Source organism: Danio rerio, chromosome 3, assembly GCF_049306965.1.
Source record: "Danio rerio strain Tuebingen ecotype United States chromosome 3, GRCz12tu, whole genome shotgun sequence".
NCBI lineage: Eukaryota > Metazoa > Chordata > Actinopteri > Cypriniformes > Danionidae > Danio > Danio rerio.
Window position 1 is genome coordinate 6,165,001 of NC_133178.1, and position 15,000 is coordinate 6,180,000.

The following is a 15,000-nucleotide window of genomic DNA, read 5'->3' on the forward strand; positions in this document are numbered from 1 at the left end:
CCTTATAGCACTTTATAATAAGTTAATACCCCGTTTCTCCAAAACGCTGCAGTAAAAAAGATTCCATGTGAAGTGTACATATAGTATGGGATGTCCTGTATAAGAACTGACCATTGTTTTTTTCTACTTATTAGAAATGGGGTTTTTATGTCACTTTATAATAGGTTAATACCCAGTTTCTCCAAAACGCTGCAGTAAAAAATATTTCATTTGAAGTGCACATATAGTATGGTATGTCCTGTATAAGAACTGACCATTGTTTTTTTCTACTTATTAGAAATGGGCTCCTTATAGCACTTTTTAATATATTAATACCCTGTTTCTCCAAAATGCTGCAGTAAAAAGGTTTCATGTGAAGGGCACATAGTATGGGATGTCCTGTTTAAGAACTGACCATTGTTTTTTTCTACTTATTGGAAATGGGCTCTTTATAGCACTATAAAATATGTTAATACCCAGTTTCTTTAAAATGCTGCAGTAAAAAGGTTTCATGTGAAGTACATATGTAGTATGGGATGTCATGTATAAGAACTGACCATTGTCTTTTTCTACTTATTTGAAATGGGGTCTTTATAGCACTTTATATTATGTTAATACCCCCTTTCTCCAAAATGCTGCAGTAAAAAGGTTTCATGTGAAGTACAGATATAGTATGGGACGTCCTGTATAAGAACTGACCATTGTTTTTTTCTACTCATTTGATATGGGGTCTTTATAACGTTTTGAATTACATTAGTAACCTATTACTCCAAAATGCTGCAGTAAAAAAGATTTAATGTGAAGTGCACATATAGTATGGGATGTCCTGTATAAGAACTGACCATTGTTTTTTTCTACTTATTTGAAATGCGGTCTTTATAGCACTTTATATTATGTTAATACCCCCTTTCTCCAAAACGCTGCAGTAAATAGGTTTCATGTGAAGTACACATATAGTATGGTATGTCCTGTATAAGAACTGACCATTGTTTTTTTCTACTTATTTGAAATAGGGTCTTTATAGCACTTTATATTGGCTTAATACCCCCTTTCTCCAAAATGCTGCAGTAAAAAGGTTTCATGTGAAGTACACATATAGTATGGTATGTCCTGTATAAGAACTGACTATTGTTTTTTTCTACTTATTTGAAATGCGGTCTTTATAGCACTTTATATTAGGTTATTACCCCAATTCTCCAAAACAGTGCAGTAAAAAGTTTTTATGTGAAGTACATATAAAGTATGGGATGTCCTGAATAAGAACTGACCATTGTTTCTTTCTCCTTATTGGAAATGGGGTCTTTATAGCACTTTATATTATGTTAATACCCCATTTCTCCAAAACAGTGCAGTAAGAAAGTTTCATGTCAAGTACATAGTATGGGATGTCCTATGTAAGAACTGACCATTGTTTTTTTCTACTTATTGGAAATGGGCTCTTTATAGCACTTTATCATATGTTAATACCCTGTTTCCCAAAAACGCTGCAGTAAAAATGTTTCATGTGAAGTGCACATATAGTATGGGATGTCCTGTATAAGAACTGACCATTGTTTTTTTCTACTTATTTGAAATGGGGTCTTTGTAGCACTTTATATTATGTTAATACCCCCTTTCTCCAAAATGCTGCAGTAAAAAGGTTTCATGTGAAGTACACATATAGTATGGTATGTTCTGTATAAGAACTGACCATTGTTTTTTTCTACTTATTTGAAATAGGGTCTTTATAGCACTTTATATTGGCTTAATACCCCGTTTCTCCAAAATGCTGCAGTAAAAAGGTTTCATGTGAAGTACATATATAGTATGGTATGTCATGTATAAGAACTGACCATTGTCTTTTTCTACTTATTTGAAATGGGGTCTTTAAAGCACTTTATATTATGTTAATACCCCCTTTCTCCAAAATGCTGCAGTAAAAAGGTTTCATGTGAAGTACAGATATAGTATGGGACGTCCTGTATAAGAACTGACCATTGTTTTTTTCTACTTATTTGAAATGGGGTCTTTAAAGCACTTTATATTATGTTAATACCCCCTTTCTCCAAAATGCTGCAGTAAAAAGTTTTCATGTGAAGTACACATATAGTATGGTATGTCCTGTATAAGAACTGACCATTGTTTTTTTCTACTTATTTGAAATGCAGTCTTTTATAGCACTTTATATTATGTTAATACCCCCTTTCTCCAAAACGCTGCAGTAAATAGGTTTGATGTGAAGTACAGATATAGTATGGGATGTCCTGTATAAGAACTGACCATTGTCTTTTTCTACTTATTTGAAATGGGGTCTTTATAGCACTTTATATTATGTTAATACCCCCTTTCTCCAAAATGCTGCAGTAAAAAGGTTTCATGTGAAGTACACATATAGTATGGTATGTTCTGTATAAGAACTGACCATTGTTTTTTTCTACTTATTTGAAATAGGGTCTTTATAGCACTTTATATTGGCTTAATACCCCGTTTCTCCAAAATGCTGCAGTAAAAAGGTTTCATGTGAAGTACATATATAGTATGGTATGTCATGTATAAGAACTGACCATTGTCTTTTTCTACTTATTTGAAATGGGGTCTTTAAAGCACTTTATATTATGTTAATACCCCCTTTCTCCAAAATGCTGCAGTAAAAAGGTTTCATGTGAAGTACAGATATAGTATGGGACGTCCTGTATAAGAACTGACCATTGTTTTTTTCTACTTATTTGAAATGGGGTCTTTAAAGCACTTTATATTATGTTAATACCCCCTTTCTCCAAAATGCTGCAGTAAAAAGTTTTCATGTGAAGTACACATATAGTATGGTATGTCCTGTATAAGAACTGACCATTGTTTTTTTCTACTTATTTGAAATGCAGTCTTTATAGCACTTTATATTATGTTAATACCCCCTTTCTCCAAAACGCTGCAGTAAATAGGTTTCATGTGAAGTACAGATATAGTATGGGATGTCCTGTATAAGAACTGACCATTGTCTTTTTCTACTTATTTGAAATGGGGTCTTTATAGCACTTTATATTATGTTAATACCCCCTTTCTCCAAAATGCTGCAGTAAAAAGGTTTCATGTGAAGTACACATACAGTATGGTATGTCCTGTATAAGAACTGACTATTGTTTTTTTCTACTTATTTGAAATGCGGTCTTTATAGCACTTTATATCAGGTTATTACCCCGTTTCTCCAAAACAGTGAAGTAAAAAGTTTTTATGTGAAGTACACATATAGTATGGGATGTCCTGAATAAGAACTGACCATTGTTTCTTTCTACTTATTGGAAATGGGGTCTTTATAGTACTTTATATTATGTTAATACCCCATTTCTCCAAAACAGTGCAGTAAGAAAGTTTCATGTCAAGTACATAGTATGGGATGTCCTATGTAAGAACTGACCATTGTCTTTTTCTACTTATTAAAAATGGGGTCTTTGTAACACTTTAAATCATATTAATATACAATTTCTCCAAAACAGTGCAGTAAGAAGGTTTAATGTGAAGTACACATATAGTACGGGATGTCCTGTATAAGAACTGACCATTGTTTATTTCTACTTATTTAAAATGGGGTCCTTATATTACTTTATACTATGTTAATTCCCCCGTGTCTTTAAAATGCTGCAGTAAAAAGCTTTCATGTGAAGTACACACAGAGATAAGGGTGTCGTGTATAAGATCTGACCATTGTTTTTCTCTACTTATTTGAAAGGGGGACTTTATAGTACTTTTTTTCTATGTTAACACCCCGTTTCTTTAAAATGCTGCAGTAAAAAGGTTTCATGTGAAGTACATATATAATATGGGATGTCCTGTATAAGAACCGACCATTGTTTTTTTCTACTTATTTGAAGTGGGGTTTTTATATCACTTTGTTGTGTTAATACCTCATTTCTCCAAAACAGTGCAGTAAGAAGGTTTCATGTAATGTACACACATAGTATGGGATGTCCTGTACTAGAACTGACCATTGTTTTTGTCTACTTATTTGAAATGAGGTCTTTATAGCACTTTATATTATTTTAATACCCCATTTCTCCAAAATGCTGCAGTAAAAAAGTTTTATGTGAAGTACAGATATAGTATGGATGTCCTGTATAAGAACTGACCATAGATTTTTTCTACCTATTTAAAATGTGGTCTTTATAGTATTTTATATTATGTTAATACCCCGTTTTTTTAAAATGCTGCAGTAAAAACGCTTCATGTGAAGTACATATATAGTATGGTATGTCCTGTATAAGAACTGTCCATTGTTTTTTTCTGCTTATTAGAAATGGGGTTTTTATATCACTTTATAATAGGTTAATACCTAGTTTCTCTAAAACGCTGCAGTAAAAAAGATTTCATGTGAAGTACACATATAGTATGGGATGTCCTGAATAAGAACTGACCATTGTTTCTTTCTATTTAATCGAAATGGGGTCTTTACAACACTTTATATTATGTTAATGTCCCACTTCTCCAGATTGCTGGAGTAAGAAGTGTTTATATGTAGTATGCATATTGTATGTGATGTTCTGTACAGGAACTGATCATTGTTTTTTGTCTATTTATTGAAAATTGGGTCTTCATAACACTTTGAGTAATGTTAATGCCCAATTTCTCCAAGACGCTGCAGTAACAAGTCTTTATATGAGGTTTAGTATGGGATGTCCTGTATGAGACCTGACTATTGGTTTTTTTTTCTACATCTTTTAAATGAGCAATTTTTTTTCCAAATTGCTGCAGTAAAAAGGATTCATGTGTTGTATATATGCATATAGCATGGGACATCTAGTATCAGACCTGATCACTCTTTTATTTAACTTATTCCAAACAATGTATTTATAACACTTTAAAGACTTTATAGCTCATTAATAGCCCATTTCTCCAAAATGCTGCAGTAAGTTATTATGAGGTATGCATATAATATTGGATGTCCTGTCCATAGTTTTCTTCTGTTAACTTAAATGAGGTCTTTTACATGAGGTATGCATGTACATCCTGTATCAGAACCAAACTTTGTTTTTTTTTCTACTTATTTCTTTATAGCACTTTAAAGTGTGTTAATGGTACATTTCTCCAAAATGCTGCAGTAAAACAGGCTTCATATGATGTATGCTTAGTATTTGACTTCCTGCATCGATCTTATTGTTGTTCTATTCTACTTATAACAAATAATAAGGTCTTTACAGTCATCTAAATTGTAGTAATGCCCCATATCCCATATACTGAAAGAAGCATATATTTTTAAATCCCCTTTAAATAAAACCAACATATATTTGTAACTTAAACAATGCTATGTTGGACTACTTCATGATTATTTTCACTTTCTGAGGTTAGGCACGTTGTATAAAATTGCATTCAACCTTATTAGCAATGTACTGTAGTTGGCTAGGAGAAATAAAAACGCTTTCTGGGTATTTAGAAATCGTATATTTATTCTGACCGTTTGATTGCTATAAAATCATTTGAAGCAAAAAGATAGACTTGAGGAAATTAAAGGTATACACAGAAACCAATTTCTTAAAATAACAACAGTCAAAAAAAGCTAATAAATTGTTTAATAAAGCATACGTGGGAGGAAAGGGGGATAAACTTATATTTCGTTGTTATCTCTCTGTTCTGGGCGAAATGTGTGCTCTGTGGAGCGCTCTCTGTGTGGCTGCTGACATTACCGTAATGATAATAATACGCGCGCACCAAAATATAAAGCGCGGCTGGCTTGACTGTGTTTTTCCGAACCGCGGCTGGCTTGACCGCAGTGAAGCAAAGCCTCTTCATGTTTTCAACACGAGTGCTTCTGCTCAGCCATATATATATACACTAGATTTCGCATAGGACCCTGAGCATGCGTCAATAGCGCCGCCACATTGGTACAGTGCTCCCAGGACAAATGTCATTCAACCGCACTAGTCAAGACAGTGTTATTACGTGAAGATGCGGGACTTTAGCGCTGTCTACGGAGAAACAAAGAAAACAAAGCACAAAGGCAGAACATTTCATAGGTAAGATAAAGTTTTTTTTCTGTTTTTGTATGTTCTGAACTTTTGTGCTAATCAGGTAACGTTATTGATGATAATACAGTCACTTGCATTCACCATACGGCAAAGTAGCTCCAACTCGCACTAAACACTCGGCTTATGCTAGTTTTGTTGAATAAAATCAGCAAACAATGCAAAAGAAATATGACAACGAGATGCTGCGCTGCCAGAAACTTGTTGTCGGCTAACGTTAGTGTGTCGTTCGGGGGATTCATTCACAAGCGAATCGCTCCCTCCGTCAGTACGAGAAGTAAAAGCAGGAGAGGAGGTGTGTTTCAGGACATGATTAGATTAAATTTAACAGGGAGGGTGAATAGTACATTTCTGTACACACAAACACAAGTTTTTTGTCAGGAATGCCCATGCGGTCACGGATCCATCAGAAAAGTGATGTAAAATTATATTTTCGTAATTAGAAAAAAAATTACATACTAACATCCAGGACAACTCCCGATCATAGATGTATGTGTATATCTCTGGCTTTGGATTGCCACAGTCCTCCACTGTACCTTGGTCCCGCATTCATTTCAAAGGAGCGCTACCCTGTAGCAAGATGGCGGCGCTATTGACGCATTCCGTCATATAGACAACAACAGGCCAGGCGACATCTAATGTATATATCTATGCTGCTCAGCTCTTGTGCATCCTTTCTTCATTTTCAGCAAACCGCGCGTTTCAGAACATTACTGCCCTCTGCTGGTGACTCAGATCAGAAACCCTTTTCCATGTTTGTGGAAGTGAACATGATACAGGACAATGCGAGTTTTGTGGACAAGTAGAGACGGTAGAACATGTTATATTACACTGCGTGAAGTATGAAGATGAAAGGAGAGCACTTAGTAAGAATTTAGAAGTAAGAATTTAATTCAAACTAGATGACTTTCTACAAAACAACTCAGGAAATAAATGTTTTACCTTTTTTTTGGAGAGTGGGTTAAGTCATAATGATCCACACTCCATACCAGTTAATGGCGGAAATAAATACACCATTTGTTGTTTGTCAACAGCCAAAAAATTGAAGACGAAGCTCCTCTGCTAGCATTTGCAACTTCATGGAGTCTAAATCGAGAAAAGCGTTTCCTCCAACACCCATTAAACCAAAACACAACATTCAAACAAAACCAAACACAATTACTGTCAAACATTTCTTCAAGACACGTCCACACGCATACATCTCGCCCCCAAGGGCACCCCAATATGGTTTAGTTGTTGATATTATTAATTTTAATGTACTTGCGTAAATTCACAATATTTCAATAAATAAATGAATGAATTAATAAATAAAAAGCAGCCACTAAATTGCTGTGGATTGATCAGCGCCACTGACGTAGCTGATTCACTGAGATTGCACACTTTTTATTGTGAAATTATTATTTTTGAAATTAAAAAAATGTTTTATCTGACTGAAAACCACAAATCCAAAAATAAAAATTAAATAAATAGATGCATTTTGAAATCAGCTTTTCAGAATCTATTTAGCAACTCCATTATGTTGCTGGTTAACTTGCCAAAATTTTCAATGATTTTGTGGGTGCATTTTGCAAAAAGGTACATCAATAATAGAATATGTATTTATATATTGTTGCTCAAAAAGGAGCATGGATAAATCATATTATTAGGGTCTGTATAGCAAGTGTGTGTGTGTAGTAATGTCTTTTGTTGTCATTTGTTTATTAATTCTTCATTAATTTTAGACATGTCATATACTGTGTGTTGTACAATACAAGCATGTGAAAAATAACTGACCTAAAAGGTGTTTTTAAACTAAATATTGATTTTTATTTGGTTTGCACGTGTACTTGCTGGATCATTTCAAGGAATAAATTGCAATATTTCAAGAGTAATTAATGAAATTAATTAAAACTTCATTATTTCATTTACCAGAAACAAAAATATAACATTACTCATCATTATTCACAATATACAGTCGAAACCAGAAGTTTACATACACTCTAAAAACAGGAACATAACCGTTTAAAAAAACATGTCTGATGGTAAATCATACTAAACATTTACTATTTTAGGTCTGTTAGGATTACCTAAATGATTTACATTTGCTAAACGCCAGAATAATCAGAGAATTTGTTATTATTTTTTTAAATTAATTTCTAGACAGTCGAAAGTTTACACACATTTCCTTGGTATTTTTTTTAGCTTTGCCTTTAAACTGTATAAGTTTGGTCAAATGTTTTGGGAATTCCTCCACAAGCTTCTCACAATAGTTTGCAGGAATTTTGGCCCATTCCTCCTGACAGAATTGATGTAACTGAGTCAGATTTGTAGGCTGTCTTGCTCGCACAAGCTTTTTTAACTCTCCCCTCAAATGTTCTATAGGATTGAGGTCAGGGCTTTGTGATGGCCACTGCAAAACATTCACTCTGTTGTCCTTAAAGCACATTTTAACTAATTTGGCAGTGTGCCTAGGGTCATGGTCTGTTTGGAAGACCCATTTGTGGCCAAGTTGTAATGTCCTGGCTGATGTCTTGAGATGTTGCTTCAGTATTTCTACATGATGTTCTTTCTTCATGATGCCATCTATGCTGTGAAGTGGAGCAGTCCCTCCTGCAGCAAAACAGCCCCACAACATGATGCTGTCGCCCCCATACTTCACAGTTGGGATGGTGTTCCTAGGCTTGTAAGCTGCATACTTGGTCCTCAAATGTAACTCTGATCATTATTGCCAAACAGTTCAATCTTAGCTCAGAGCACAGGATATGTCTCCAAACATCTTTTCCCAGTGTAATTTAGCCAATCGTAATCTGACTTTGTTGTTGATTCTGGCTTGATTTTTCCTTGTTGTCACTCAGTCTACCAGAAACTTCCAAAACCTCGACACCATCATCTGAGCTTTTTCAGGGGCAGAATAATCTTATTTTATGTAAACGTGACTTTCAAGAAGAGTTATAACAACTTCTCTAAGAAATCTCTCTCTCATTATTCTGCTATTGAGCAGAACAGAAACAAATGTGATAATCCTAACTTACCTTAAAGAGAAAATAGTTTAGTAACATTAGGATCTGACTTTTTAAAATGGTTATTTGCCTTTTAATACAGTGTATGTAAACTTTTGGTTTCAACTGTATTCACAATTCATTTTTTTGTGTGCCATCCCAAGATTAAGGCCCCGTTTACACTAATGCGTTTTAGTTTGAAAACGCATAAGTTTTGCTACGGTTACGCCAACCGTCCACACTACGCCGGAGTTCTCGAGCGCCGAAAACGGAGCGTTTTGAAAACGCTGGAGAGGCCGTTTTCATTCTGAAACGCTGCTGCTCCGTCTCAGTGTGGATGATGGAAAACGGAGACATTTGAAAACGGAGGCGGGGCTGCAGACATTCGCCTCTCTGATTGGGGCTTTTCCTGAATATTAAGTAGCCTAACACGCACAGTTCAGTCCTGAATCTTCTCCGTGTAAGTTAAAACTTCGCAAGTTTGATCATGGCTGCAGTCTCTTCTTCTCAGTTTGATATGGAAAACAGACTATACCGAGGACACGGGTAAATCTTCAAAGGGAACAGTGTACTTTATAACTTCATTCACATCACCCTGGCTACGTTGTTTTACTTTCTCAACAATAAAATGTAAACATGATATAAGGAACTGCCTATTTTCATTTTAATATTAGCAACTAAACAGACAGCAGACATGTTGAGGCGTCGTGCTGCAAATATGAGCGTCATCTTCACTGTGTGCATATTTATAACAAACGGAGCCTACAACAACTGCCTCCTTTCAATTTCAGTGAAAATACGAAACACACCCTCTCTTTGCTGAATATCAGTTTTAATCGATAATGGCCATTATAAAAGTATAACATACAATAAGTTTATACATTATAGGAAATAAAGGCAAGCGATCAGTCAATATACAGAATGTACGTGCTTACATTAATCATTAACTTATCTTTGCGCTCAGCCAAAACACGTTACCTGAGAACAAGTAATAGATTCCAATGTCCAATGAATATGTCGTTAAATAAAGACAACAAGATGAAAGAAATATTCCGTTTAATAAATATAGTGAGGTTAGATCCAGCGGGAGATGCTTGATGAGAAGTCAGACTAGCACAGCTCTCATCTGGGTAGATTGGCTACAGCGCTTGCCTGAGAGTGTGTGTGTGGTCACGTGATGTGTGTTTTGGTGTGGACGGAGAGCAGTTCAGAAACGCTGGGTGAAACGCGAGTGTGGACGCGGATCGTTTTCATTCTAAAACGCTGTTTTAAAACTAAAACGCACTAGTGTAAACGGGGCCTTAGTGTGGCCTTACTTGGCCACCCTTAAGAAAATTATCTGGGGGCGCCACTGATCTTGTAAACCCTATTTACAAACCCCCCTCCCCCCATTTCATGTACTGTTATATTGTGTGTGGTTATAATGGAAGTCAGTAGGGCAACCAACAGTAAATTAGGAAGAAAAAAAAGAAAAATCATTAAAAACAATACACTAAAGGCAATGTTGTTTCACATGTGCAAGACTTTAATGTAAAAAAAAATCCAGTGCACAAAGACTTTTATACTGAAAAATACATCATTTTGTGTGTTTTTCCCACCAAATCAGAGACATCATTTATGAATTTGACAATTAAGGAGTAAAAATCTTGTCATTTTCTAAGCAATTTAGTAGGTTTGAACAGGACTGAGGTTGATTAACAGATTAATGCAAAACTTTAAAAAGATACAATAATCTAATTCATTTTTACAGCAGTTCAATTCAGTAGATGTTTTCATCCCCAACATAACAAAAGGCCAGTAAATTTGCCCGGAGGGAATCGTTGAGTTTTTTTTTGCCAGAGTGTGTGTGTGTGTGTGTGGTCACCTGATGTGCGTTTTCAGCGGTATAGTGTGGACAGAGAGGTGTTCAGACACTCATGGTGAAACGCCAGTGTGGACGCAGATTGTTTTCATCTTAAAACTCAGTTTTAAAACTAAAATGTATTGCTGTAAACGAGGTCCAAGTGGTGACTTCTCGTTCCCAAGGTTACTCTCCAGTGTGAATCCTCTCATGCTTTTTCAGATGTGGTAACTGCCTGAATTGCATGTCGCAGTGTGAACACTTGTACGGTTTCTCTCTAGTATGAATCTTCTCATGTGTTTTCAGATGTCCTGAACGCCTGAATCTCTTATCACAGTGTGAACACGTGTACGGTTTCTCTCCTGTGTGAATCATCTCATGTTTTTTTAGATGTGATGACTGACTGAATCTCTTGTCGCAGTATGAACACTTGTACGGTTTCTCTCCGGTGTGAATCCTCGCATGTGTTCTCAAATGTACAGCCGTACGAAAGGTCTTCTCACACTCAAAGCACATGTACTCTCCCACAAGGGCGTGGATCTTCTGATGATTTATTAAACTATCTTGACGTGTGAAACTATTTCCACACACAGTGCATGAATAAGGCTTCTCTTTTGTATGAGTTCGAAGGTGTCTCTTCAGGTAGGATTCAATCAAAAATGTTTTCCCGCACTGATCACATCTGTGTTTTTTCTTTCTAGTGTGGGTCAACATGTGTCTACCCAAGTTTGAGGAGTCTGTGAAACTCATCCCACACTGAGAGCATGTGAACGGTTTCTCTCCGGTGTGGATCCTCATGTGTTTAATAAGCTTAGCTGATTCTCTGAAACTCTTCCCACATTGAGAGCATGTGAACGGTTTCTCTCCGGTGTGGACCCTCATGTGATGTCCGAGACTCTGTTTGCTTGCCAGACTCTTTCCACACTGAGTGCAGGTGAATTTGTTCTTCTTTTTTCTCTTCAGGGATTTATTTTTCCCTCTCGTTTTCTCATGACGGTGTGTCTCCTCCATCGAGACTGAAATAAAAATAAGAATTCTGCACTTTAAAAAGTGAAAGATGACCAGCACCACAGGAAATAAATTCCACTTCATAAGCAAGATACACTGATCTTCCAATCATCAATTTAAAGACACAGATTACTCCGTTTCATCATTAACTTTAGATGCTTCCACACACAGACAAGAGTGTCTGCCAATGTTTCAGTATGCTTTATTACATCAGTGTTTAAATGCCCGCCCTCCTACTGGCTTTCCCCGCCCCCTAGAAGTTAATTATATAGGAATGAGAGTTGGCACGTTGATTTATTCTCTTAGGTAAGGCAAGATCTTCTCTTAAGGTTAATACTTAAAGGGAAAATGTTCTTAATGCATTAGAACCGGTTCTTGGTATCAGCCAATCACAATGACAAGGAATCAGTACTCTGTATTGACTGCAAAAATCCTGATCGGAGCATCCCTAGCTTTGATCCGACTTGGCTGTCAGAGCAGCAATACTCCCCCTAGCTGTACAGGACTGATCTTGGTAAGTCAGTAAATACACCCTTGGGAAAAAGAAGTATACTAAAGTAAAGGTCAAGTATACAAGTATAGTTTAAGTAAGTAAATAAGCACATTAGGATAGACTGCAGTGACAAAGGCTACATACTTCGTAGATAAAAAAAAAAGATATAAAAATAAATGTAATTTTTTGTTTGTTTGTAAAGTTCAAGTAAATGTTCAGTTGTTTACTGCTGTCATTAAAATAAACAATTTAACACCATGACTCCTTGTGTCGGTGTCAGGCTGAACAGCCGCGCCATAAGTAGTAAGTTCTTACAGTGGTAAGAAAATAACCATTTTAACCAATGTAAACATTACATCAGTCAACTCAAAAAGTTAAGCAATTTTACAACAACATGCCCCTAGCCAGAGGGGGCCCCCACAGCCAAAAGGTCCAGAATTTGTCCTTTTAGTTTAGGGGTGTCACGATTTTGATTTTTAATCGAAATCGATCGAAATTTATGCTCAATTTTGATTATCGAATCAAAAAATAGAATCGTCGATGCTGCCACGCCCCCATGGCAAAAATGTTTTGACAAACCACACATAAAGGTCGTGGTTCATCAGCTGGTCCTGTCCACGTAAATCCTAAACTCAAATACTGATCATCATATCGTCGTCTTTTGGGTTTAAGCCCTGAACTTGAAGGCTTTTGTGCCGAGGGGGCGTGGCCGAGAGCCGTGGGAACGGAGTGAGGCCAACGCGTAAGTGGATACACCTGCGGTGCGCACCTGCCTCGGATCCCACGGAAGGAGCTCTGGACCATAAAAGGAGGAACGAGGGCAGAGGAAGCCGAGAGAGGACTGGGCCGGGACATATTTTACTTTTACTTTTGCTTTCAGTTTTGTTTTCAGTTTGAAACTTTCAGTTTCAGTTTTTCTCAGAAACCGACCCATTGTATTAGCAGGCAGAATTCACAGCTATGGCCTTCTGGGTAAAAAAGGTTTTCTTATATTTGACGTATTATTTTTTTGCTTTAATTAAAACGTGTAAATATAATAAAAAATACATATAGTAATTAAACTTAATAATTATATTTTTATTATATTATATTTCTTCCCGTGCCTCCCCTGACATGCTCTGGCGCCCCCCAGGGGAGGCGCGCCTCACACTTTGAAAACCCCTGTTTTAGCGAACACCTCAGATACTGTTGGCTGGTTCCTGTTGGTTGTGCGTCTTTTTTTACCGACGCCATTATGACGACACAGATCACTGCCTATTCACGAGTCCCGCAGAAAAAGTGATTGACAGGTGGTAATTATGTGTGTATCTTGCCTTTATTCATTTATTGTATGATTTGTTTATGGGTAAAACAAAGACCATGCAGGTCAGGTAGTTTAAACGGTAGGCTACAAATAACTAATTGGTCATTAATTAATTAATTATTCATAATCGAAAATTGAATCGTGCCTTTAGAATCGAAAATGCAATCGAATCGAGGATTTGGAGGATCGTGACACCCTTATTTTAGTTATTTTATGTAATTTAATATTATAGAATATATTTATTACATAAATAATGTAATATATTTATATTTAATATGTATTGTAATAAAGTGTATTTTTAAATAACTCTGGCCAGTAATTCGAATCCCATAGAGCCTCAAAGCCACAATAATGTGATGAGTAATAAGTAATGAGTCACGTGACATAACCCACTGAGTGGTCACATTTGAATCTTTGATGCGACATAGTTACGCTGTTGGTTGAAAAGAGCAAGGAGGCAGAAAAGGCAGGCAGCGGCGTCATTATCGCAAAATATTGAACATATGTTCATAAAGACTGCCAAACAGGTAAGTGACTTACTTCCTAACAGATGAAACTCTGCCCCTGAGGTTCTAGGCTAACTGGCCACATTAGCCGGGACGTCCTGTATATTTATTGACTTGTCCAGTACATGACCTCCCTTTCCCTATTTCTGACATTTTTTAAATAACTGCCCGATGAGGGCTTTAATGGCAAGCGGAGTCCTCAGCCGTCAGATGTCACTTCACAGCAAAAGGCGCTAATCCCGTCACGTCTGTGTTTTTAAGGCTGCTTGCTCACTTATTCTGATCGGATATAAACCTGATCGCTCAGACCACTTCAGAGGGGGGTGCATTCCAGATGAAGCTGGATAGTTATTATTAGTTTTTGAACAAAATTATTATAAACTAAATAAATTATGACCTGGAGAAAATCTGACCTGCGCCTGAAACACCTGTAGGTGCGCTTTTACAGCCAAAATTCTATTAAAACATGTTTACTATCAGCATAAAACATGTTCTGACTTTTCAGACCTGTAGCCAGGGGTGTTCGGGTGGTTTGGAAAACCCACCCCTCACTGACAAAGGTCCAGAATTTGTCCCAAATGAGCTCATTGGTCCTATTTTCATCCTATTTTGACTGCTATGCCATCATATATAATGAAAATATGAGTTTCCATCGAAAAAAGGCTTTATTGTTTTTACCAAAGAGGCTAGAAAAAATCTGAAGAATTAATTATTATTGTCAATATTATTATTATTATGTTTTAATTATTATTTTTTATTGAACTGGCCAAACTGTGACTGAGGACAGTTGAATGTGCTGGCCAGTTTGTTTTTTGTCTAATTAATGATTGTGAAAAATACTTTAACAGATTGCAATTTTTTCCTAATGACATATGATGTAATGAATTTGTATTTTAAAAATTA

General features: G+C 36.2%; 2 protein-coding genes across 2 annotated transcripts in view; both read right to left on the minus strand.

Moving 5' to 3' along the window:
• LOC141375036 (uncharacterized) overlaps window positions 1–12,847 on the minus strand; it is a 42,060-nt gene extending 29,213 nt beyond the window's left edge. Inside the window, exon 1 of the mRNA XM_073944106.1 lies at window positions 11,856–12,847. Within this exon, the coding sequence (XP_073800207.1) occupies window positions 11,856–11,907 (52 nt within the window). The 5' untranslated portion in view covers window positions 11,908–12,847. The remainder of the gene's footprint in view (window positions 1–11,855) is intronic.
• zgc:158517 overlaps window positions 10,452–15,000 on the minus strand; it is a 12,169-nt gene continuing 7,620 nt past the window's right edge. The window contains exon 2 of the mRNA XM_005168237.6: window positions 10,452–11,803. Within this exon, the coding sequence (XP_005168294.2) occupies window positions 10,974–11,798 (825 nt within the window). The 5' untranslated portion in view covers window positions 11,799–11,803 and the 3' untranslated portion in view covers window positions 10,452–10,973. The remainder of the gene's footprint in view (window positions 11,804–15,000) is intronic.